Here is a 23,200-nt window from a genome sequence, read left to right as displayed (position 1 = left end):
AACACTGAGGCAGGGGGTGTAAGCGGTGTGGCGGATGGGAGGGGTCACTGAGGCAGGGGGTGTACGCGGTGTGGCGGAGGGAACACTGAGGCAGGGGGGGTGTAAGCGGTGTGGCGGAGGGAACGCTGAGGCAGGGGGTGTAAGCGGTGTGGCGGAGGGAACACTGAGGCAGGGCTGTCTGGGTTATGCTGCGTGGGGGAAGGGTCAGTTCTGGACGCGTTGTTGCAGGGGTGGGGAAGGGTGTAAAGCGCAGTTAGTGCTGCCCGCCCACGAACGAAGTTGCAGGTAAACCCGCTCGGATTTGCTGAGCCGCCGAGCGCTGCCCAGCCCGCGGGAGGGCGCTGGGCTGGGCGAGGAGGCTGCGAGGCCGGTGATTTGCTGCTCTGGAGCGGCTTTGAATGATTTGGAGGGTCGCGGCTGGGAGGTGCGGGGCTCCATGGAGCCTGTTGGTCACAGACAGCCGGGGCTGCGGCGGCGCTGAGAGCTGCCGGCTCCCGACACCGCAGCTTCGGAAGAAGCACCCGCTCAGCACCCCCTGGGCTCCGGCGGCCCTGTTCCGGACCACGATCTGCTCCAGCAGCCATCGCTTCCCCTCGGCCCTGCCCGATGCCCGCTCCTGCTGAGCCCGCTCAACTTTTGCAGCTGGCGATTGGCAACCCTTGATCCCCGAGATGACCCTGAGAGCTTGGCTGCTCTGCATATCCTGGACCCTGGCTGCATCGCTGCAACTTCAGCAGGGCATGTAAGTCAGGTGGGGCACCGCTGATCCTAGGGTCCTTCCTTCCTTCACTTGCTTAGGAAATGCTTGTCCGTGGTGCATCTGACCAGCCTGCTACACCTAGGGCTCGCTTAGCAACGTACAAGCCCTACTGGGGCTCCATCTGTACCTACATAATAGCCTCCTATATAAATCCTGCGCTGTCAGAGGGATGCAGCAGATGCCCAGAGGTGCTGTAAATTGCTCTAAAAGAACTGCAGGCTCAGAATGATTAAATGATCTTTGGGGCTATAGTTGGGATTGCAATGATAAAAACTAACCAATCTTTGGGGGGGGGGGGGGATTTTTCAAAGACATTGCATTGCATCTTGTTTTTTTAGACTGTGAACTCTTTAGGTCAAGGACTTGTCTTATGCCTGTAAAACGCCAAAGATGCTTTTGTGTGTTATAGACATAATTCACTGCTATCTAGCGTACATGTCAGTGCTCATCCTGGGACAAAAAGTTTAATTGGGTTTTTCTTTTGTTTAATTGATAGCTTCCTTGTAAGTAGCTGAACAATTCCAGTTTTAGGGAATATTTTGTAAGCGTGGTTATTAATGAAGTATGTAATCTCAGAAGAAAAGTGTTTTTTTCTAAGCCTGCCTTCTTCCCTCACTTTGGGTTTGAAGGCAGAGATAATCATTAGTGAATGCATGAAGATCCTTGTGTTTATTTTCTGCAGGAACCCATTCATGTTGGTGTAACAATGAAAGGACAGAGTTGAGCCTGATATAGCTAAAATATTCTACAGGTTTCATGGGATAAGGGGCGTTTTCAGCTTTAACTAGTTTTAAAAGCTTCGATAGGGAACACTGGATAGTAAAATGTACATCCAGTTAGGAAGACTAAAGGGCTGAACCAGAGAGAGGTGAGAGATTGAGAACTGGAAAAAGCAGCTACCTGGAGAGATACACACACTGCTAATTTACAGACAAAGGGATCAGTGCCCACTCATTAATATAGGGTCAGTGGGTGTCAATTCTTGCATACCGAAGCTCATGTGAGATGTATACAATAACATATTAAATGTCTGCATGCCACCAACATTGTATGTTGTAACATTGTGAATATTGAAAAATGTGACTAGAAAAACACATTTAATCATTTAAAAAGTAGAACAACCCTCAAGGTTTATAAATCTGTGTTCACAGTTCTGTGCCTTGTGTTTTGTAAGCACAAATTGTGGTCTTACTCTCCATGACTTTACAGAGGGTGGGAAAAGTGATCCTTTTTACACTTATAAACAATCTGACAGCATTTCCTAAATATTAGTGTTAGACCATCATGGCATTAACAACGCTTTTTTTTTATTTAAAAGGAAACTCTGTTTACCACTCTATATTTCCATAGTCCATCTCTGCAAGATTCATTTTGCCATCTAGTTACTGCAGATGTCATTGAATCTAAATCTCTGGCTAGGCTATCAATTCCTGTTACGGCACAATGTATTCCCTGTGGAATAATCTGCAAATACAGATTCAGAAAACTACTTTTAGTTAGGATAATGACATCTCTTAATTTTATTTTGCGTACTTAAGGGTTGCTGTGTGAGGAAAGCATTTTCCTCCTTTTGTTAAAGACTCATGGTGGGTCTTTTGAGTTAGTTTTCTGCAATGAGAGTTGTGGTTTTTGGTTTTGTTTGTAATTCTAACGTAAGGACTACCATTGACTTATATTTCCAGATTTATTCACATTTGACTTAAGCAGCTGTGCTAACCAAAGTTGTGCAGTTTTGAGGGTAATATTAGTTTAAAAGATACGCTTCAGAGAATGTCATTTTAAGTCTGAAACTCTGAATTTGGTAGGTCATTTCCAAATAAATTTGTTTGCTTATTCTAGTTACCTTTTTAAGAGAGAATCTTTGTGAAAAGGAATATCATGAATGGCAGCATACTGATATCTGCATAGACTATCCAAGCCATCAGGACTGACAACATACTCCATTTTTATCGGAATAAGGACAGTTTGGAATGGTAAAATACCCGTGGAAAAGCCTTAGGGGCTTTTCCTGGGTGGTGTCTTTCTGATGCAGAATAGGCTGCTACCATAACTCTTAATGTTATTTTAAACCAGGGTGAGTAAAAAGGAAAATCTTCCCTTCCTCTGCAATCACCCTATACAGCTTCCTTGGTTTCATTTTAGGCATTCCACCAGGTGAGCATTTTTTTAAAAAAAGGTTACTTTGTAGAGGTGAGGTTATGCTGATTGCTAACATGGGGTGGTGGTACAAGTTTTCACTGGGAAGCTGCAGAGTGAAGCCAACGGTGGCTCTCAGAATGTAATGATTCTGTGTAGGTATTTGTTTATGCTCATGGTCTGATTCCGATCCCTCTGAGAGGGGAAGATTTTAATGCATAGCAGATTACAGGGCGACTATCTCCGACAACCACATTTTTAGACAATTAGCCCTGATGATCTTGTATTAGAACTTTGGTGATTCCAGAATTATTCACTCAGAGTACAAGTATACAGCTCTTTTTTAAACCATTGTTGCTTAATGCTTTAAATGAGAGGTCACCAGCATCTCTTGTTTAAAAAGCATGTTTTTTTTTAAGCTATGGGTTTACTTTGCTGCAGTGAGCTTTGCAGATTAAAGTTGTGGTATGTTTGAGGCTATGGGGTGGTGAGAAGCTATACCATAGTTAAGGCAGCAACAGGGATTCTGTTTCATGTCAAATAGCATATAGTAAAGGGGCTCTGCTGAATAAGAACTGAGGGGAGAAGGTTCAATTTGATTGAACAAATATGCTGTTGAGAATGTACTTTTGGGAAGATATTAGTTAACTATATAAGACAGAGCAGAAAGCAGGAACTCTAAGCTGTCACAGAGGCTGAACGGAGTGTCTTTCATGTTACCTTCAAGCAATAAGTATCCTTAGTGTTCATCATCACTACTGAGATGATCTCTTCTTTTTCCCCAGTAATACATGTTTAGGTATCTAATAGATTTACACAAAGAGTTTAATTGTTCATTAACAAGTGGAAAGAAGAATCTTGTTCTTTTCAAACAGAGGGCATAGTTCTTTACTGTGTCTTTCTTTCCAGGCTTGGAATGCTGTCTTAAAAGATCTGTTAGAGGATCTAGATAAAGCCTTAAACTAAAGTGTCAATTTCCATGTTTGCTGTTTATAGTTCATAACTTGCATCTCTGCAGAGCCGCACCTCATCCGTAAGTTGGCAGAGCTGGCATCCTCCCCCACCTTATTCCCACTCCCATTCTCAAAGCTACAAATGGATCTGGAATAATTTCAATACTAGGCAGATTGGTTGAGAATCTAGTAAAGAACAGAATTATCAGACCCATAGATGAACACGATTTGTTGGGGAAGGGTCGACATGGCTTTTGTAAAGGGGACTCATGCCTCACCAAGCTATTAGAATTCTTTGAGGGGGGTCAACAAACGTGGATCAGGGTGATCCAATGGATATAGTGTACTTGGACTTTAAGAAAGCCTTTGACAAGGTCTCTTTCCAAAAACTCTTAAGCAAAGTAAGCAGTCGTGAGATAAGAGGGAAGGTCCTCTTTTGGATTAGGTAACCGTTTAAATGAGTAGGAATAAATGGTCAGTTTTTGGAATATAGAGAGGTAAATAGCAGTGTCCCCCAGGGATCTGTACTGGCACCAGTGCTGTTCAACATATTCATGAATGATCTGGAAAAAGGGGTAAACAGTGAGGTGGCAAAATGTGCAGACAATACAAAATTACTCAAGGTAAGTCCAAAGCAAACTGCAAAGAGTTACAAAGGGATCTCATATAACTGAGTGACTGAGCAAGAAAAGGGCAGATGAAATTCAGTGTTGATAAATGCAAAGTAATGCACATTGGAAAACATCATCCCAACTATACGTGCAAAATGACGGAATCTAAATTAGCTATTACCGGCCAAGAAAGAGTGGAGTCATTGTGGATTGTTCTCTGAAAACATCAGCTCCACGTGCAGCAGCAGTCAAAAAAGCTAACAATGTTAGTTATCATTAGGGAAGGGATAGGTAATAAGAAAATATCATGCCATTATATAAATCCATGGTACTCCCACACCTTGATTACAGTGTGCACTTCTGGTCACCCCATCTCAAAAAAAGATATACTAGAATTGGAAAAGGTACAGAAAAGGGCAACAAAACTGATTAAGGGTATGGAACAGCTCTCATATGAGGACAGATTAAAAAGACTGGGACTTTTGAGCTTGGAAAAGAGATGACTAGGAGGGGTATGATAAAGGTCTATAAAATCATGATTGGTGTGGTGAAAGTGAATAAAGAAGTGTTATTTACCCCTTCACATAACACAAGAACCAGGGGCACCCAGTGAAATTAATAGGCCGTAGGTTTAAAGCAAACATAAGGAAGTACTTCTTTTCAGTGGCTATTATTAAGGTTAAGATTTTGTCATGGTTATTTTTAGTAAAAGTCAGGGACAGGTTGTGGATAATGAACACAAATTCACAGAAGCCCCTGACCTGTCCCTGACTTTTACTAAAACTAATGGAAGGGATGGAGGAGGGATGCTGACCACTGAGGGGCCTGAAGCCCAAGCCCTGTGGAATGTGTAGTGAGGACTGACGGCCTGAGGAGGGGGGACTAATTTCCTATTTTAATGTAAGATTTGTCATCTTGAGGGGAAGCGGTGAACTTTTACACTAAATAGAAAATAGGCTAATTGTCATCCTGCACTCTGGTATTCTTGGTGAGCACCAGAGAGAGCACATGCAGTTCACTCTAATTACGTAGACTGTGAAACAACTCAAATTTTACAAGATCTTACATTTAGAGTCTCTGCTTCAGTATAGTATCTATTAACTTGGAATTTAGGGTCTTTCAAGAGATGAAAGTGTTCTGCTGTTTTCATTGGCAAGAAGTCTAAAGATAGTGAGTGAGTGTCGTTGTTTCATATTTCTCTTTTCCTGATTTGTTGCACATTTTGCTACTCCTTGTTTTTTGTTGAGAAAAGTGAGCTCAAGGCTTTTTTATATTGTGTTGTTAAAAGCCAAAAAGCCATGACTTAAAACCTGATAGTCCAAAGCTGCTGTATTATTTTTTTTTGAGGATGAACCTAACTGTTCCCTGTTGTAGAGTAATTTCTGCTTTTATAAATACCTGTGGGTATACTATCATATAAATCACATAACACACATGATATGAAGGGTTGGAAACTTGCCTGACTTAATCATGATTGTCTAAAAACAGCTTTAAATATTTAAAGCTGGATTTTGAAAGGAGTCAGAGTTGGAACCCAAGCTCCCATTGAATTTCAGCGGGATTTGCGCTCCTAACTCCCATAAGATTCTTTCACAATATCAGCCTGAATATGCGTACAGCAATAGAAATCAGCGACTTTGCTGTGCATTTCATTGTGTAATACTTTATCATTGTTCAGAATAATTGTCATGCATATGCACATTCTGATCTTAATAAAAATTACTCTAATTCAGTCTGTGTGCATGTGTATTGTTTATGTCCAACTCCATATGTTTATCATAGTGCTGTGCATGCAAATTTATGACTGATAAGGCAAGGCATTTGTACTAAAAGCAGCAGGGGGGATAGAGGAGGAGTTAGCATTTGGACACTGTTTCAGCAGGGCCTTTTTAGTTACTGGAATCTTGGTGAAATGCCTGTACTTGGGAGTTATCTGAACGTTCAGAAAGCTGATACGTTTCACCACTGAAAAATTTTGTTTCTTTAGGCATGGATAACTAAAACTTAAAACTTGCCATGGTTTTAGTTCTCACTAAGATCTTTGCTTTTGAGATAGTAGACAAGGGCCAGCGGGGAACTGATTTAGAAATAACAAAAATAAAAGCATTTCAAAATTTGCATATTGCACATTGGCAGCATGCTATTTTGTGTTAAGGGTCAGATTTTGCTCTCACTTATACCTTTCTAAAATCAGAGCCAACAAGCACTCTGGAATTACTCTGGTCTAATTGAGAATTGACCCTAAGATTTTTAAACTATTGAGGTGCTTTGCTTCAATTGCATATGTGTGCACCAGGAACTAGAGATTTGAAGCATGACAAATTGAAATAAATATAACCATATTTTCCAGTGTGTTTAGATGTATCTTTGATCCCATAAGTATGGGAAAACATGAATGAATTTAAATCAATGAGACAAATTTATTCTCCATTATACTATGATAGTTTCATAATAATCTGGATTTACAAGGGTGTAAATCACAGTAAAAATCAGCCTCAAGTTTTTGTTAGGCCAAAGAATTCCTTGACAGGCCCATACTGCACATATATATTGTGGCATAAGAGTTAATCCCATATTAAAAAACAAACATGCAAAGTCTGGATGAGCATTTGGATAGGTACAGTTGCTATGCAAACGATCAGTTTTGAAGTCAATAACAGATGAGCACAAAGCCCCTTGAATGGCATCCAGCAACATTACATCTCAACCCTTTTGTTGTGTTAGTGTTTATACGAGTGGTTCTCAAACTTTTGTAGTGGTGACCCCTTTCACACAGCAAGCCTCTGAGTGCAACACCCCTCCTTATAAATTAAAAACACTTTTTTATGTTTAACACTGTTTTAAATGCTGAAGGCAAAGCGGAGTTTGGGGTGGAGGCTGACAGCTCACGATCCTCCATGTAATAACCTCACGACCCTCTGAGGGGTCCCAACCCCCAGTTTGAGAACCCCTGGTTTATACCAATAAATGCTCCTCTACTTATTGACAAACCATGTGTGCTTGCTTTGATAAATGCATATTATTTTGCATTTTCCCCCTACAGTGCTCTCCTTTTTATAATTGCATTCTTTAAGCGGCAGGCACTTTGGTCATCTTATTTGTCTCCAAATAGCAATGTGCACCAGTCTCCATGTGATAACAGGAAACCTGTGGTTCAGGAGATGCATGTGGATCAGTAGAAATCATATTTTGGCTTTTTCCACTGTCCCTGTAATTTGCCTGTTCCAAACATGGATTCATATGCGTAACCAGCCTACCTCACCTAACACCAATCAAATGCACGTGTGATGCTCTGTACATTGGGGGAACACCCTATGCCCCCGTGTTCATCTTTATAAAATGATTGTTTGGTATCCAGTGCAAAGTTTCTCATGTTTAATGTCTTCAGAAGGCTTATGATGCACTGAGCATGGTTGTCATAGTGATTATAGTAATTGTTATAGTAATGTTATAGGTTATAATTTCATGTATATAGTTATGAGGCTGAAAATATATCCTCATGGCTAAAAGCAAACACAGGCAAAAACTCTCCAAGAACAGGGAGGCAGTTCACACCTCATCAGGACAGGTATGGGACAAACCCGGCCCAGCCTCACAGGAACAAAGGATGCTGGCCTAGGCAGCAACAAAATAATCTGTGTGATTTTTGAGGGAGTCACCCTCATTCCTTTGGTCATTTTGGAACCGTGATGAGGTAATGCTCACCTGACTCTGAAGGTGGTGGCGGGGGGGGGGTAAAGCCAAGAGGGAAGAAAGATCATGATAAAAAAGAGAGATGTTTGCCACCCTCTTCCTCTCTCTTCCACCTACATCTATAGACACCACACCAAGCGACTGAAGTGCTGATCAAAGCGGAGAGCCTGGCTGAAGAGCAACCAGCCAGCCCGTGGTGAGAAGCATCTAAGTTTGTAAAGGCATTGAAAGTGCTAAGATCAGCTTAGAATGCATTTTGCTTTTATTTCATTTGACTGAATATGACTTATGTTTTGACTATAATCACTTAAAAATCTATCTGTATAGTTAATAAATCTGTTTGTTTGTTCTACCTGAAGAAGTGTGTTTGGTTTGATGTGTGTCAGAAATTCCCCTTGGGATAACAAGTCTGGTATGCCTCTACCTCGATATAACGCTGTCCTCAGGAGCCAAAAAATCTTACCGTATTATAGGTGAAACTGCGTTATATCGAACTTGCTTTGATTCACTGGAGTGCACTGCTTTACCATGTTATATCCGAATTCGTGTTATATTGAGTCGCATTATATCAGGGTAGAGGTGTATATATAAATTTCTTTGTTAAATTGATTAACTCATATAAGCTTGCAATGTCCAGTTGGCATAACTGGACACTGCAAGACCAGGGCTGGCTCCAGGTTTTCTGCTGCCCCAAGCGGCGGGGGTGGGAGGGGGGGATAAAAGCTGATCAGCAGCACTTTGGCAGCAGCTCAAAGAGGAAGAGAGGGACTGATAGACCTGACGCCGAATTCCGGCCGAACCCACCCCAACAGCGGACGGAGTGCTGCCCCTTTGTACTTACCGCCCCAAGTACCTGCTTCCTTAGCTGGTGCCTGGAGCCGGCCCTGTGCAAGACAGAGGTTCCTAGGGTTGTGTCCAGGACCGGCGATATTGGCTAGTATCATTCGGTTGCACAATCCAAGGAGCAGCTTACATGCCAGAGGCTGTGCGTGAACAGCCCAGGAGTGGGGGTTCTCACAGCAGAGCAGGGTAAGGCTGGCTCCCAGAGTCAAGGATTGGAGTGACCTAGTGGATCACTGGTCCAGACAGCACCAGAGGGTAACGTCACAGCATGGGCATGTGCTGATGGCCACTGTTCTGTTTTTCGGGTCTGGATATACCACCCAGTAGCTTGCTTTACACTAATGACTTGATCTTAAATCATAGAAGTAAATGAGAATTTTACCATTGACATCAATAGGATGAGGATTAGGGCTTATATAAGTGAGAGTAATGTGTGTCAAATTTATTAAGATTTGGCTCACTCAGGTGTCTGGCCGCTTACAGTGCTGGTAGATGAAGACAGATGATTTTAGGCTATTTGTAGACAATAGTATGTTACGTCCAAAAGATGCATTTTTTTTAACCAAAGTGTTTTAGATATAACCTGTAGGAATCTGACATTCACCAAATAGAGGTGAACAGGTACTGATAACAGTAGCCAAGTTAGAAATGACTCAGTCTTAACTACAGTGGTGCTACTGCCCCATTATAATAGGGTTTTCACTTACAACAAAAAGTGGAACACAGATCTTCAACCCCTACTGACTCAGTGCCAGGTAGTGTTGCATCCAGTGTAAATTAAAACCAGCCTTTTTGGCTCTTGCTTTATGAAGATTTCTGCTTCATGCACCTTAACCAAAAAAGACCTTCCCAGCAACTGTTTCATGTAAGTTATCATATTTAGAATGCTATATTTCATAAAGTTTGCAACAATATCTAATAGCACCTCAGGGTGTGTCTTTTCAAGACAGATCATGGAATAGTCCCATTGGATTTTCTAGTTTTAAAATTCTGTGAAATTCATAGAGAAATGAATTATGCTGCAAATGTGATGGTAATGATGTTGCTATAAAGCTGATATTAAGTTTCTGTGAGTGTGTTGTCATCCAGAAGACTCTCCTCTAGGAAATGTCTTTGTTCTTGTTATGAAAACACACTCTTCCATATCCACTTGAAGATTATATTTGGTTGTTCATTTGCATGAATTGTTTGAGCGTCTGTATGTGAAATGCTTATTTTCTAGCTTTCCTTGACAAATAGATGATACAAATACACTAAATCATAAACAAGTTGGTATATTTCAGAAATTGAGCCTACAGCTTTGAGTTGTCTTTGTATCTGTTGATGTCTTTTTGCAAAATAGCATTAGATTGTGGGTGTGGTTTTTTTTGTTAGTTTTTTGTTTTGTTTTTTAAATCTATTGGGGATGTATACACTAGTGACTGTCAATGTGCATGGTTGTGCCATAACTCGCTATTCATATCTAAACCCCAGAAGCATGTGTCTGACAGTGAGCAGAAGGACAAGTAAGACGACTGAGGGATATGGGTAAGTACACACCTCAGGCTGTGGCACAGCCCTGTACCCATGCCAGCTTGCAGTGTGGACAGGGACACAGGGTGGGTACCAGGCCTCAAGTGTCAATAGTCATCCACTCCAATTTCCACATACACAACCTCTTTCTTCCTGCGCATTACCTCATGTATAAGGTCCCTGTCCCTCTGTTTTCAATGGTATTCCATCAGAACTGCTTTCCACTGCATTTTTTGATCAATGCAGGTGAACATGGATTCTGCCTCTCGTGCAGCCGCTTGGCCTGTCAACCAGACTGGAAGCTGATCAATGAGTGGTCAGAATATACCATCTTCCATGACTTTTCAGGGAGCATCAGGAACATTCACCTGTACTGGGAAATGTCATGGAGGCTGGAGGAGGGCTCATTAAATGTGCCCCTTCTACAAGGATCTGGACTGGGTGCTCTCAAGGGCTCACAACCCTACAAGCCTCATTGTCTGACTGGATGCCAATGAAGGTCACGGTGACATGGTATCAGGGCCCACGAATGATGCCAATGTGATTGTCCACTTGTTCCTGAAAGAACTTCTTAAGGAACCTGTCCACACCCCCAAGCAAACCTGAGGAAGACCCTAAATCATGAGAGGAACTGGAACCTGCGGCTAGTAAGTTACAGTGGACACCTCACCCTCCAGGGCATTTGAAGTGCTGGAGATTGCAAACTGGTAACATAGGCACTGTAAGGAACTGCCAACCCTTTGCCACTTGAGACAATATGAACATTCATACAGTAACTCCTCACTTAATGTTGTAGTTATGTTTCTGAAAAATGCTACTTTAAGCGAAATGATGTTAAGCGAATCCAATTTCTCCATAAGAATTAATGTAAATAGGGGGGTTAGGTTCCAAGGAAAATTTTTTTCACCAGACAAAACACATTATATATGTTGGGAGCAGCTCCAAGGCAGAGGGCGGTAGCAGCATATGGCAGTGGCAGGAGGGACAGCTGAGCTGCTGGCAATTGATAGCCTGCTGGGTGGCTGCTGCACAGGGAACTTAGGGGAACTGATTAGGGGGCTGCCGGCCCACTCTGGTTCCAAGCCCCCTCCAGCTAGCTCCAAGGGGCTGCTTTTCCTGCAAGCAATGGACAAAGCAGGTGGCTGCCAAACAATATTATAAGGGAGCACTGCGCAACTTTAAATGAGCATGTTCTCTAATTAATCAGCAACGTAACAACGAAACAACAACAACTGGGATGACATTAAGTGAGGAATTATTGTACACTTTTTTTTATCATTAGTAGCCTCGTCCTTCCTCATGGGCTGCCAAGTTGTCTGAGAACTAAGGATAGTAACAGTTGCTTTCCTGGAATGCTCAAAAGAATCAACATTTTGGCCTCCTACAGCAAAACAATATTATATAGGGCATTTCTTGGCTTCTTCCAAAGGGGAAAAATATATAAGACACTCTTTTGTCTTCGAATTATCAAGATCTTTGTCTCCAGAAAGGTAATCTGTTCCACCAGGAGGGCAGTAACAGCACCTCAATATAGCAGAGGCTGATGGAAAAGGACCCTGGAAGAGCTGCTCATGGAGATGGAAGGAAGAATTAGGAGCAGTTCCTCAGAGCAGAGGAAGGCAAAGCTCTGCAGCAGGAGGAGACTTTGAGTTAGTCTGTGGAGCAGGAGTCTCACCATAGGGAATGGGAGCATTACCTAATGGAGACGTTGATAGAATGAGTGGCCGAACAAGCCTGGAGTTTGGCCACTGCACCTGTCCATGGGCTGCCTTCACTAGCTGTTGCCCAAGCTACTGCTGACCCAGAGGATCCTCTTTCTAGTCATCTGCCACTCCCCAAAACAATTGGGAGGAGGACATGGAGACTGCAGGACTCTCAGGACCACATCTCCACCGGCACTTGAAACCCCTTGCATCGGGACCCTCTTGATCATCAAGGAGAGAAATGATGAACCTGTGGGAATCCTGAACCCCACCAAGTGCCCACCCCATAAACTCCATGCAGGAGAAGTCACTGGTGTCCAAGAACAATTTTCCCCCATCTTTATCTCACCCCATCCAGGCAAGGGGAAGAAGACAGCTGTATTTGCTGGTATTCGCAGGATCAATCCTATTATATTTTAAATATTGTTGGTTGACATTTCGTTGTAAAATATTTTAATGACATGTTTCTTATATTTTCTTTTATTAAATGTGATAGTTTCCTTGATTGTGTGTGTGGACCCTCCCTTCTAAGTGTGATGAATGGAGGAAGAAAAGGTTCAGGATTGGGCCTCAAGATTCACAGCTAGTACCAATGCAGGCTCAGTAGAGAGGCCAGGTTAGAGAGGAGAGCACGCCCTTCAGCTCCTAAAGCTCCCGAGTATAGTTGAGGAACTTTAGAAGAGAAGCGTGGTGCTTAAATTAGTTCACAGTAGAATGTGGAGGCAGATGGTTTTGGTAGCTGTTAGAAAGAAAGAAATGCTACATGTCACCTCAACACATTGTTGAATTTCAACATGTCTGTATTGGACTGTGGATATAACAATATGTTAAGGTTCTTGAGGCTATTGATCACATGACTTGTTTAATAGGTTGTTATTTTAGATCAAACTTTTAATGTTTTCCCTCTTCTTCTTGGAATAGGAAAAACTTAAAGTATGTTTGGTTTTTCTGAAAATTTGTGTATGTGATGATTTTCGTGGACACTTCACTTCTAGGCTCAGGACACTTTTTTTTTCCTATTGTTACAAGCACTCTCTGGCAAGAAGATATGTAAGAGACCATTGTGTCAAGATTTTTTGGCTTGTACAGCGGGTTTGTGAAGAACTTACAGACTTCCGTAAAGTGAAGTTTCTAACGAAAGCCATTATAACAACTTAGGACTAAATTCTGGGCTAAATTATATCAGTCTAAAGTAACTCCATTGACTTCAGTGGAGTCACTTGAGACTGTTGTAATTTAGACCAGAATTTAGTCCTATTAACTTCATTGGAGTCAGTTAAGATTTGGACCACAGTTACACTGGTGAAGAGTTTTAGATTAATCAAGATTAGTTCTTGTTTCACTTTTTCAAAATAAATGTGGAAAGTCATTCAGCCTCTTTCTCTTTCTTTTAATTTTGATGTAAGATCATAATTGACTCTGGATATTTTTGTTTAATCGGTGGGACTTTTAACCATGTTTATGGTTTTTGAAGAAAAGCAGCTTTCCAGATTAAACTCTCCTACATCTTTGTAACTCTATTCTTATGACAGAGTTAGTTTATTAACTGACTGTTTCACATAGAGATCAATAGTATTCAGGCTACAGATTCTTCAGTTAACATCTCCAGGAAGAGGAGAGTTTGTATTACATTAACAGCTCTCTTGTTGAATTGAGAAGTTGGTGTAATTTATCTAGTTCCTGCAGAAAGATCCAAAAATAGACAGCCAAATCATCCTTAGTTTATCTTCATTAATGCTTTGATCTAACATTTGCACTGTTGTTAGATGCCTTTAGAGACCTCTTGATGTGTGTGTCTCCGTCTCACTGCAATTAAACCTACCAGCTAGATTCTATTTGGAAAAACCACTGGTAGAAATAATACTGAGATTTATTTGTTTGGGAATTTCAAGGGCCATACAAGTACAGTGCAGAGCTTCATCTCAGGGAGGAATGGTGTACCTTTTGGGATGGTGCAACTGACCCCTTCCTCCCTCCACTTCTTAACACAGGCCCCTATAGTCTCAGGGACTATGTAGCCCTGCCAGTTCCTTACCCAGCCTTGTTCCCTTTGGAGCAAAGTGTGTTTCTGGAATGATTGGAGGTAGCAATTCCTATGCTCCTGTGAGTGGATGCTCTGCATTTGTGACTGGTCTCTGCTATGGGATGTGCACTCTGCAAGCACCATTATAAGAGCCAATCACAGTTGGGGCCCTTATGCAGCATAAAGAACTATAGTAGCATTGCTTTGTATGGGCAAACTCCTGAAGTTTCTGTGGAGGGTCAGATTCTGCTCAGTTACACGTACATTCAGGGGAATTGAGGGCAGAGTTCTTTATTAGGCAAAAATCCCAATAGTTAATGAGAGTGATGACTTAGGGGTTATAACTCCTTCAGTGTCTGTTCTTCAATGGCCCTGCCATCTGTGTATGTCAAGAGGGCAAACTCCCTTAACAACATGGTCCCAAAACTTTCAGAAGGATCCAAGTATAGGTGTGGGACTAAAATATAGTGGGCTGGGAGACTACATGTGCTATCCTTCCTCCCTCTCCTCACAAAACTAAGCTGCTGCTGCCCCCTACCCCCTACCTACAAGCATAGGAAAGGCTGCATTCGTTTCTTCCTGGAACTCCCCTGGAGGTGAAGCTTCAGGGATGGAAGCAGTACAGTAGGGAGTCTTAGGGCTTGGCTACACTCGAAACTTCAAAGCGCTGCCGTGTGAGTGAGTTCAAAGTGCTGCCGTGTGAGTGTGGTCGCAGCGCCAGCGCTCTCCCAGCGCTGCATGTACTCCACATCCTCATGGGGATTAGCTTGCAGCTCTGGAAGCCACGCTCCCAGCGCTGCGGCACTGTTTACACTGGCGCTTTACAGCGCTGTATCTTGCAGCGCTCAGGGGTGTGTTTTTTTCACACCCCTGAGCGAGAAAGTTGCAGCGCTGTACAGCACCAGTGTAGCCAAGGGCTTAGAAGTGTAGCTCTATTGCAGCTGAAACTGTTAATAACAGGAGCTGTAGGGAGGCACAGGAAGCTTGCAGAGATGTCTCTCTGCTTCTGCTGCAACACTCAGGTCTCTGGGCTGCAGGAAGTGAAACCTTCCCTTTGTAAAGTGATTCAGAGTGGTCATCCCCACTGCACTTTCTCCTGTGGGTTTTTCCACGGGTAAGGGAGTGATCTGGCACTCTAGGTTATAATTAGTCTTTAGGCAAATGGGACTTTAACTTGGTTAAAGACTGAGTAAAAACTTCAGTAATGGGAGGTGTGTGTGGGGGAAAGAGTCTCCCTTCTTCCCTAGTTTTGGGGCCAGCTTGTAATACCAGTGTGAGTTCTGCTAGCTAGAACCTGCCAATAAACTGTGGTTCATTTTATTCAGGAATAAGAGTTGGCTTACTATTGGTTGCTTATGAGAAACTAGAAAAAGAATTCCTTTATTTGCAGTGTACAAAACCCTTGGGCTTCAGAAATCCTGAGTCAGCCCCTCCAAAAATATGAGATTATAATACATAATTTGTCTTCTGAGCTTTTAGTGGTCTATTTTCCCCAAACTTTTCTCTGCAAACTTATTTTTAAATGGAAAGGTGAGATTCTCACTCAGTTACATGACTTTGGGTTTGGGGGCTTTTAGAAAAACTCCAAATACTATGAGATAAAATCATTAGAATTATCCACACAGTTCTATGCTACATGTTCCTTACTAGAAATAAAACTATGGGGCTTAACCCTGCCTCTGCTACGGATGAAGTTTCCTCTTCTGTAGTAAGCAGTGACTCACAGGAGTGACAGTCTGTATGATTAACTGTGGCAACTATCTCTTCTAGTACACATAATTATCTGTTCATTAGACCATAAGCCCAGGAGTTAGGAATGTGTAGGGTATCTCTATTTAAAGGGCAGTCTCAGAATGTAAATATTAAAAATATGCTTTCTGGTTTGCTTAAGTTAGACTGACAGGCTAAGAACCTTGTGTTGGTTTTGGCTGACAAAGAAAAGCATATGAAGAGGAAAAAAAGCTTTTGAGAATTGCTGTATCAATAACATTGTAAGGCAGAATATAAGCTTTATACTGTTTGCTTGTTTAACATTTAAAAGCCCATTAAGAAATAGCATCAGATTGTGTGTAGAAGAAGAGAATAAAAAATGTATAGAGCTCTCCTTTTGTAAACAGGCCCTTGAACCCTCTTGTTACTTTGATAAACAATTTAGTCACAGTGAGAGAGGAGCTGGCCTTTACTCAATGGAGAACCATAATTATAAAATGTATTTAAAATAATTACATCCTGGGTAGTGGAACTTCTCTAGGTTTGTATGTAATGCAGCAAGGATAACTTAGAGTGCTATGCCTGGCTTTCCCCACCATTTGAAGAGGTGGAGGAATAAGGGGAAGAATGTGAATGTGGTTAATTGTTGGAGAGGGAGTGTTCATTTGCCTGCCTTGCTGGTTGAGGATTACATGGGATGGAATTGCTGCGGTTAGATGTGTGTGTGTGTGTGTGTGTGTGTGATGGGGATGGGGAGAGTCAATGTTTGCATTTTAAATGGTGTTCAGGGCACATAGAGCAAGCAGATGATGTGGGTTTTTGTTCTTCCTCTGCATAAGTCTTAATAAACAGATGACCTGATGCTGCATTGCTTTTCTCCATGTGAGTAATATTTATTCAAATTAGTAGTACTATTGAAGTCAGTGGGATTAGTCATGGGAACATAGAGGACAAAAGGATATAAGGACTGGCAAAATAGAGTCTATAACTCTATTATAAACATTTTTGTGTTCCTTTCTTTATTGCTAGGATTGCAGTGTACCTACATCTGGAAAGCTTTAAGCAACCGATAAAGGGAGCTATGCATGGAAATTTTAACTTCAGCAGTGGGAGAATGGAGCTAAAACGTGTGCATCTTTGAACACAGAGAAAATAAGCAAAGGCAGCACTGGCTAATGGTTAGAATAGAGTAATGGGGATTAGTACGCCAGAGTTCTGCTCCTGATGCTGCCACTGAATTGCTGTGTGGCTTTGGGAAGGTCCCTTAAGCTGAAATACTGAGAAGAAAATGATGCAGGCAATTGCTGTTGAGCTCTAGAACTTGCACATCTTCAATGATCTGTCTCTTTTAAGTAACAATTACTAGTCATACCAAATTGCATGGTATGTGGGTGTGGGGTTTTTCCCCCTCGTAGATGGGGGCTAGGGTAAGATAGCAAATACAGGGCAGATCTTCAATAGAGCTATGACAGTTTACACTAGCTGAGGAACTGCCCCTACATCTTCATGTTTGAGCCTGCTGTGAGTCAAAATCTGTACTCTGGATCCTAGAAGAGGGAAATACCAGAAACCTAACCCATTGTATCATCTGATCCTTACACTCTGAGGAAGTGGGTATTCACCCACGAAAGCTCATGCTCCAAAACGTCTGTTAGTCTATAAGGTGCCACAGGACTCTTTGCTGCTTTTACAGATCCAGACTAACACGGCTACCCTCTGATACTTGACACTCTGACTATAATTGCAATGAAACATTTCATTCATAAACTGAATGAAACTTTTTTGAAGTCCCAAGGTATAAATTAAAAGTGCTAATGAATGTTTTATGCACATTTTAAATCTACTAAGCAGAGGGAGAAATCATAGTGCAAATGCAAATCTTTCTTGCCTTCTATGAGAAATTAGTGAGTGTCCTGAAATAGAAGAATTACCTAGTACTAGGAGAAATAATTAATAATTGTGACATATATCTAATGGAGATTATTGTTTAGATTGCTTCCTATGATAAAATATCTACAGTAAAATAATCAATGATTACTTTGTCCATATGTTTGCAATATTTAGCAGAATTTCCTTGTCATTTCATACAGAAGTGATATCAACAAACCTGAGATTAGTAGTTATGTGAAAATGATTTTCATGTTTATTGTTACTTTTAGAAATTGTTGCATTTCTCATTTTGCCTGCAAGGTGATGTTCTACTTAAATCAGTGGGAATTTTGCCATTGATTTTACTCACAGGACTAGTTTCATTGAACTCAAAGTATATTGTGACAGAGTCAGGCCAGCTGGCTACAGGAGATATATTAGCCCCAGGTTAAGTAGGTCCCCTTTCCCTGGGTAAGGTAACAGGGAAGGTTCCAGAACAATCAGGAACTTTCTGGAAACAATTAAGGCAGATAGGTTGATTAGAACACCTGCAGCCAATCAAGAAACTGCTAGAATCAAGTAAAGCAGGCTAATCAGGGCACCTGGCTTTAAAAAGGAGCTCACTTCAGTTTGTGGTTTGTGTGTGAGGAGCTGGGAGCAAGAGGTGAGAGTGTGCTGCTGGAGGACTGAGGAATACAAGTGTTATCAGACACCAAGAGGAAGGTCCTGTGGTGAGGATAAAGAAGGTGTTTGGAGGAGGCCATGGAGAAGTAGCCCAGGGAGTTGTAGCTGTCATGCAGCTGTTACAGGAGGCACTATAGACAGCTGCTATCCACGGGGCCCTGGCTTGGAACCCGGAGTAGAGAGTGGGCCTGGATTCCCCCCAAAACTTCCCAGCTTCTGATCAGACACAGGAGAAGTTGACCCAGACTGTGGGTTGCACCAAAAGGGAAGATCTCTGAGGCAAGCAGATCCGCCAATAAGTGTAGGACCCACCAAGGTAGAGGAGGAACTTTGTAACAGTATGTAAAGTTAAGCATGTGCATCAACCTTTATATGATCAGGGCCTTAATTTGTAGCACTACTGAGCATAAAAAGACATCAACATTTTGACATCATGGGTGAAATTTTGCCCTCCTTTTTGTCAATGACAAAACTGCATTGACTTCTCTGGGACCAGGATTTTACACCATGTGCTCTGATGGTAAATTCTTTGGTGCAGGGCTTGTCTCACAATGTGTATAATCTGCTGGTCAGTGTGTGTTATGTCTCTCTCTCTCTCTCTCTCTCTTGTTCGATCCACATACTGTGAGTCTGTTCTAGCTAGAACAGTTCAGAAATTCTTTAGTGAAACTTTTTTGGTCAGAAAATGCAGATTCATTGAATTCAGAAAGTTTCACTGAGACAATGGAAGTATTTTTATTTTAAATGAGGGTCCAACAGAAGATAGGCAAGGCTCTGACAGGACCCTGCTTGTTCACCCTCACAACCCTTCAAGCCTGGTGGGCTGAAGGGGACCTGGGAGTCCTGGCTCCTGGTTCAACTGGGTGCATCCAACAGCCCTTCCTAATATCGCTCAAATAATTTTAAATAACAAAGTAGCATGAAATCAGAAATGGGGCAGTGTGGAGAGGATAAATCAGCCATTTATGTAGTTCTTTTGACATGACTTTTCTAGTGTATTATACAGATTATTCTATTTATATTCCTTTTCTCTATTCCTCCTTTCCCCCAAAGGCCAAATGTATGTCTGGAACAAGAGCTGGCAATAGTGGGACAGCGGCAGCCGTGAGTTCAGGCTTTTACCCAGGTTGTCAAGATGTGGAAACAAGGCTGCGCAGGACATAGGTGGTGTATGGCCTATGAGAGAAGGTAATGCACGATTGCTAACTAAGTTATTTTATTGCCTGTTTTCTGGTAAGGCAATTGATAGGAACACTTCATACTTTGCCCAAGAAATATGTACTGAGAAATGTATTACAATACCTTTAGCCCTCCCCACAAAAAAGTTATGGATATATTAGTATGTGCTGTTGGGATTTTGCAGTTGATTTGTATTTCTGTCAGAGGCATGTGTTTATGCACATTAGCGTTTATCGTGGTGGGTAAAAGTTTTTTTTTTTAAAAGGTTTTTTTTTTAGGTTTATATTAAGGCCTAAACATTATAATTTATTAAGTCATTTAATTTAAAATACAAAAAAAATTACACATTTGCTATCAAGTTTTAAAGAGTCAAAGTGGTGGAAGTCACTGGCTAAGCACCTAGAACCAGAATTTGTTTAGTGCTAAACCAGTTTTTGACAGTGGGACATGTTTCACTTTACTTTCTCAGGTACAAGAACCATTGACCTATGTCTGAAATGAGTGTATGTTACAGATATTATGTGTTGAACATATTAAATCCTGTGTACATTACTGCTGTGTTTTGAATAAGCTGCACAGAAGGAAGTTGGGATAATTCTCTTCCATTGGCTCTTATTTTATAGGACAGGATATTACACAGTCTACAAACAAGTGTACATCATAGAGCATCAAACTGTCTACAAATGTTGTCCAGGATGGACCCAAAAAGATGACGAACCTGGTTGCCTGCACTGTAAGTTGTTACAGGATCCATCCAACGTTGTGATGCGAAAAGTAGAATACATTTCTCCATCTGGTCTTATTTACTTGTTGACTGTGTGTTGTGAAAAGGTTGCCCCTCTCTTGCCTTTTAGATATATTTAGGATTCCCATAAAGGTGAATGGTCTCATATCATAGACTTTAAAAAAAAAAAAAAAAGCAAATGTGCATAATAGCATCAGGTATCTTTTTAAGATGACTGAGAAATACTTTGCAAGGACTATCATTAGACGCTCAACATTCATAATTGATTGGTGTGCCAGACTCTCTGCTGGCCTTCCATAGACTTGATGTCCAGTTTAGTGCTGATATAAGCAAATGTAGATTCTTTGAAATAAGAGTTGTGGCTGCCTAAACCAACACTAAAATTGGCCCCATCTCTCTTACTCTGCACTTTGCACTCATAGCACTGGTATCACTCTGTCCCTCCATGATGGGTATGACCATTGTTGGGTCTAGAAACTTTTCTCTACTACAGCTGTTACCATCAGGGCGGGTGCAAGGATGTTTCGTGCCCTAGGCTAAACCTCTGCCTTGAGCCCCCCCTGCCTCTCCCCTGAGCCCTGTGGCAGCTCTCTGCCCTAAGGCGTCCCCCCACACCCATGGCAGCTCCGCCCGGCCCAGAGAGCTGTGTGGCAGCTCCCCGCCCCAGCTCACCTCTGCTCCACCTCCTCCTCGAACACGCCGTCACCGCTCCACTTCTCCCGCCTCCCAGGCTTGTGGCGCAATCAGCTGTTTGGCACCACAAGTCTGGGAAGGAGAGAAGCAGAGCGGGACGGCGTGCTCAGAGGAGGAGGCGGAGCAGAGGTGAGTTGGGGTGGGGAGTTCCCCTGTGTGCCCCCCCACTCCCTTACTTGCTGCAAGCGGCCTTCCCTGCGCCCTCCTTCCCCAGCTCCCTCTGCCTAAATGCCAATGATGACCGGAGCAGCCAAAGATCCGGTCACCACTGAAGGACCCAAAATGCCATCCCCCAAATGCTAGTGCCCTAGGTGACCACCTAGGTCGCCTAATGGGTTGCACCAGCCCTGGTTACCATCTACAGGTTTCATGTATCTCTTCACCTCAGATTCTCCATTTCATTTACTGTACCTCTGAACTTCTCTCTACTTTGGCTATTTTTTCCCCTGTACAGCATTTTGGCCTATGCTTTGTATGAGAGAAACTAAACAAAATAAAATATTTTTAGGGTTGTATGCAGAGTCCTTGCTTTTGTGGTCATTTTTCTTGAGGGGTTTCCCCTTTCTGCTTCAGGCTATTGACTCTGTTTTGTTTGCTTCTCTGTAAATGCTGTCAAAGATGCATTTAAAATTTGTAACCAAATCTGAAGCATAAAAGGAATTTATCAAATTGAACTTCTGTGGAAATGTAAAATCCTTTTCTTGGAAAAATAATTCAGACGCTCTGTGAATTCTTTAAGGCACCTGAGTAGCTGAACTAACCTTTATTCAATACATTCAGGCACAAGGAGACTGTTTTGATTCAGCTGGTTCTGTATTGTGCATTAGGGGACAGGGGGAGGAAATTGTCTCACCGTAGCTGTTACATAATCTATTGAGATGTATAATGCAGAGATGATTGAAACTCACAACAGCAATTCATCCACCCTTCCATCATCCTCCCTGTGGAATCTGGTAGCATTCTTAATCTTGCCAGAATGTGCTTTCTACCCTTTAAACATCTTAAAGTCAAACCACACCATTCCCAAGGCCATTACTACATTACATTATATTATCCTGGACTGGGACATCATATCTGTATGATAATTGGAAGGAAGATTATTTTTTGCCTATTCTCCTAAGAACAAGGCTTACTCTAATTTAACTTGTTCAGTGAAAACACAACCTCTGATTCACATCAGTTTGGGAGGCTTCTATTACAACCAGAATGGCACTCTGAGGTATTCGTTCTTTCTGAAGAGTTGTACAATGAAGATTCTTCTTTGTTGTTTTTTCTAGTGGTGTGCTCTGTAGGCACTTGCTTCAATGGCGGGAAATGCTCTGAAGGAGGATCCCTGATGTGCCAGTGTCCAGCAGGATTTCAGGGTTCGCGCTGCCAGTATGGTGAGTCAAACTTAAATTGCTTGCAGTGTATCTATAATAGTCTACATTGTTTTGAGGATGCCTTCAGATAAAATGAGCTCAACTAATATTTTGTTACTTGGGGTTACCTCTGCTGCTTTTTAAACGGCTATGAAGTGGCTCCACATATTCTCAGTACTTGCTTCCTTTTTGTTTATTTATTTATTTTATTAAATAAACTTAACAAACAAAACCTCACAATTGGCCCAATTTGTAGTGAGGCTGTGATGCTGCACAATGTAGTACTAGTGAAAATCTCAGTGCTAAGCATACAGTAGAACCGCTATCTACTGCTCACTTGGTAAATTGGATCATTTTCAAAAGCAGCCTGGCATTCTCACTCCATCTTTCAGCTATGGCCTTACCCTTTCAAATAGTGGGCACCCAAAACTCTCAAGTGAGTCAACAGGAGTTTGGTGAATGCAAGGAATGTAGGTACTGGGCCACAGATCTTTAAGGATGGGCTGCTGTAGTGATATGTCTGATATTAGAAAGACTGGCTTTACAAACTATGCTGCAGAACACTTCCTAGTGTTCTGTGAAATTATTTTGTTATCTGCAGTTCAGTATTAAAGACACAGAGTACCTTCTGTGACTATAGTATCATGGACCCTTGTATTGTGATATTTTCCCTCTTATTTGCTGCTTCACAATATTTGGTAATGTGCAACTGATCTACCAGGAAC

At 41.9% G+C, this 23,200-nt stretch overlaps 1 protein-coding gene across 1 annotated transcript in view; it reads left to right on the top strand.

Annotated features, from left to right (window-relative positions):
- Positions 1-370: 370 nt before the first annotated feature.
- LOC115657621 (multiple epidermal growth factor-like domains protein 6) overlaps positions 371-23,200 on the top strand; it is a 309,734-nt gene continuing 286,904 nt past the window's right edge. Inside the window, 4 exon segments of the mRNA XM_030575675.1 lie at positions 371-742; positions 19,551-19,685; positions 20,300-20,409; positions 22,392-22,496. Coding sequence (XP_030431535.1) covers positions 672-742; positions 19,551-19,685; positions 20,300-20,409; positions 22,392-22,496 — 421 coding nt within the window. The 5' untranslated portion in view covers positions 371-671.

This window comes from Gopherus evgoodei, chromosome 9 (assembly GCF_007399415.2).
Source record: "Gopherus evgoodei ecotype Sinaloan lineage chromosome 9, rGopEvg1_v1.p, whole genome shotgun sequence".
Lineage (NCBI taxonomy): Eukaryota > Metazoa > Chordata > Testudines > Testudinidae > Gopherus > Gopherus evgoodei.
This window is presented reverse-complemented; position numbering and strand designations above follow the sequence as displayed.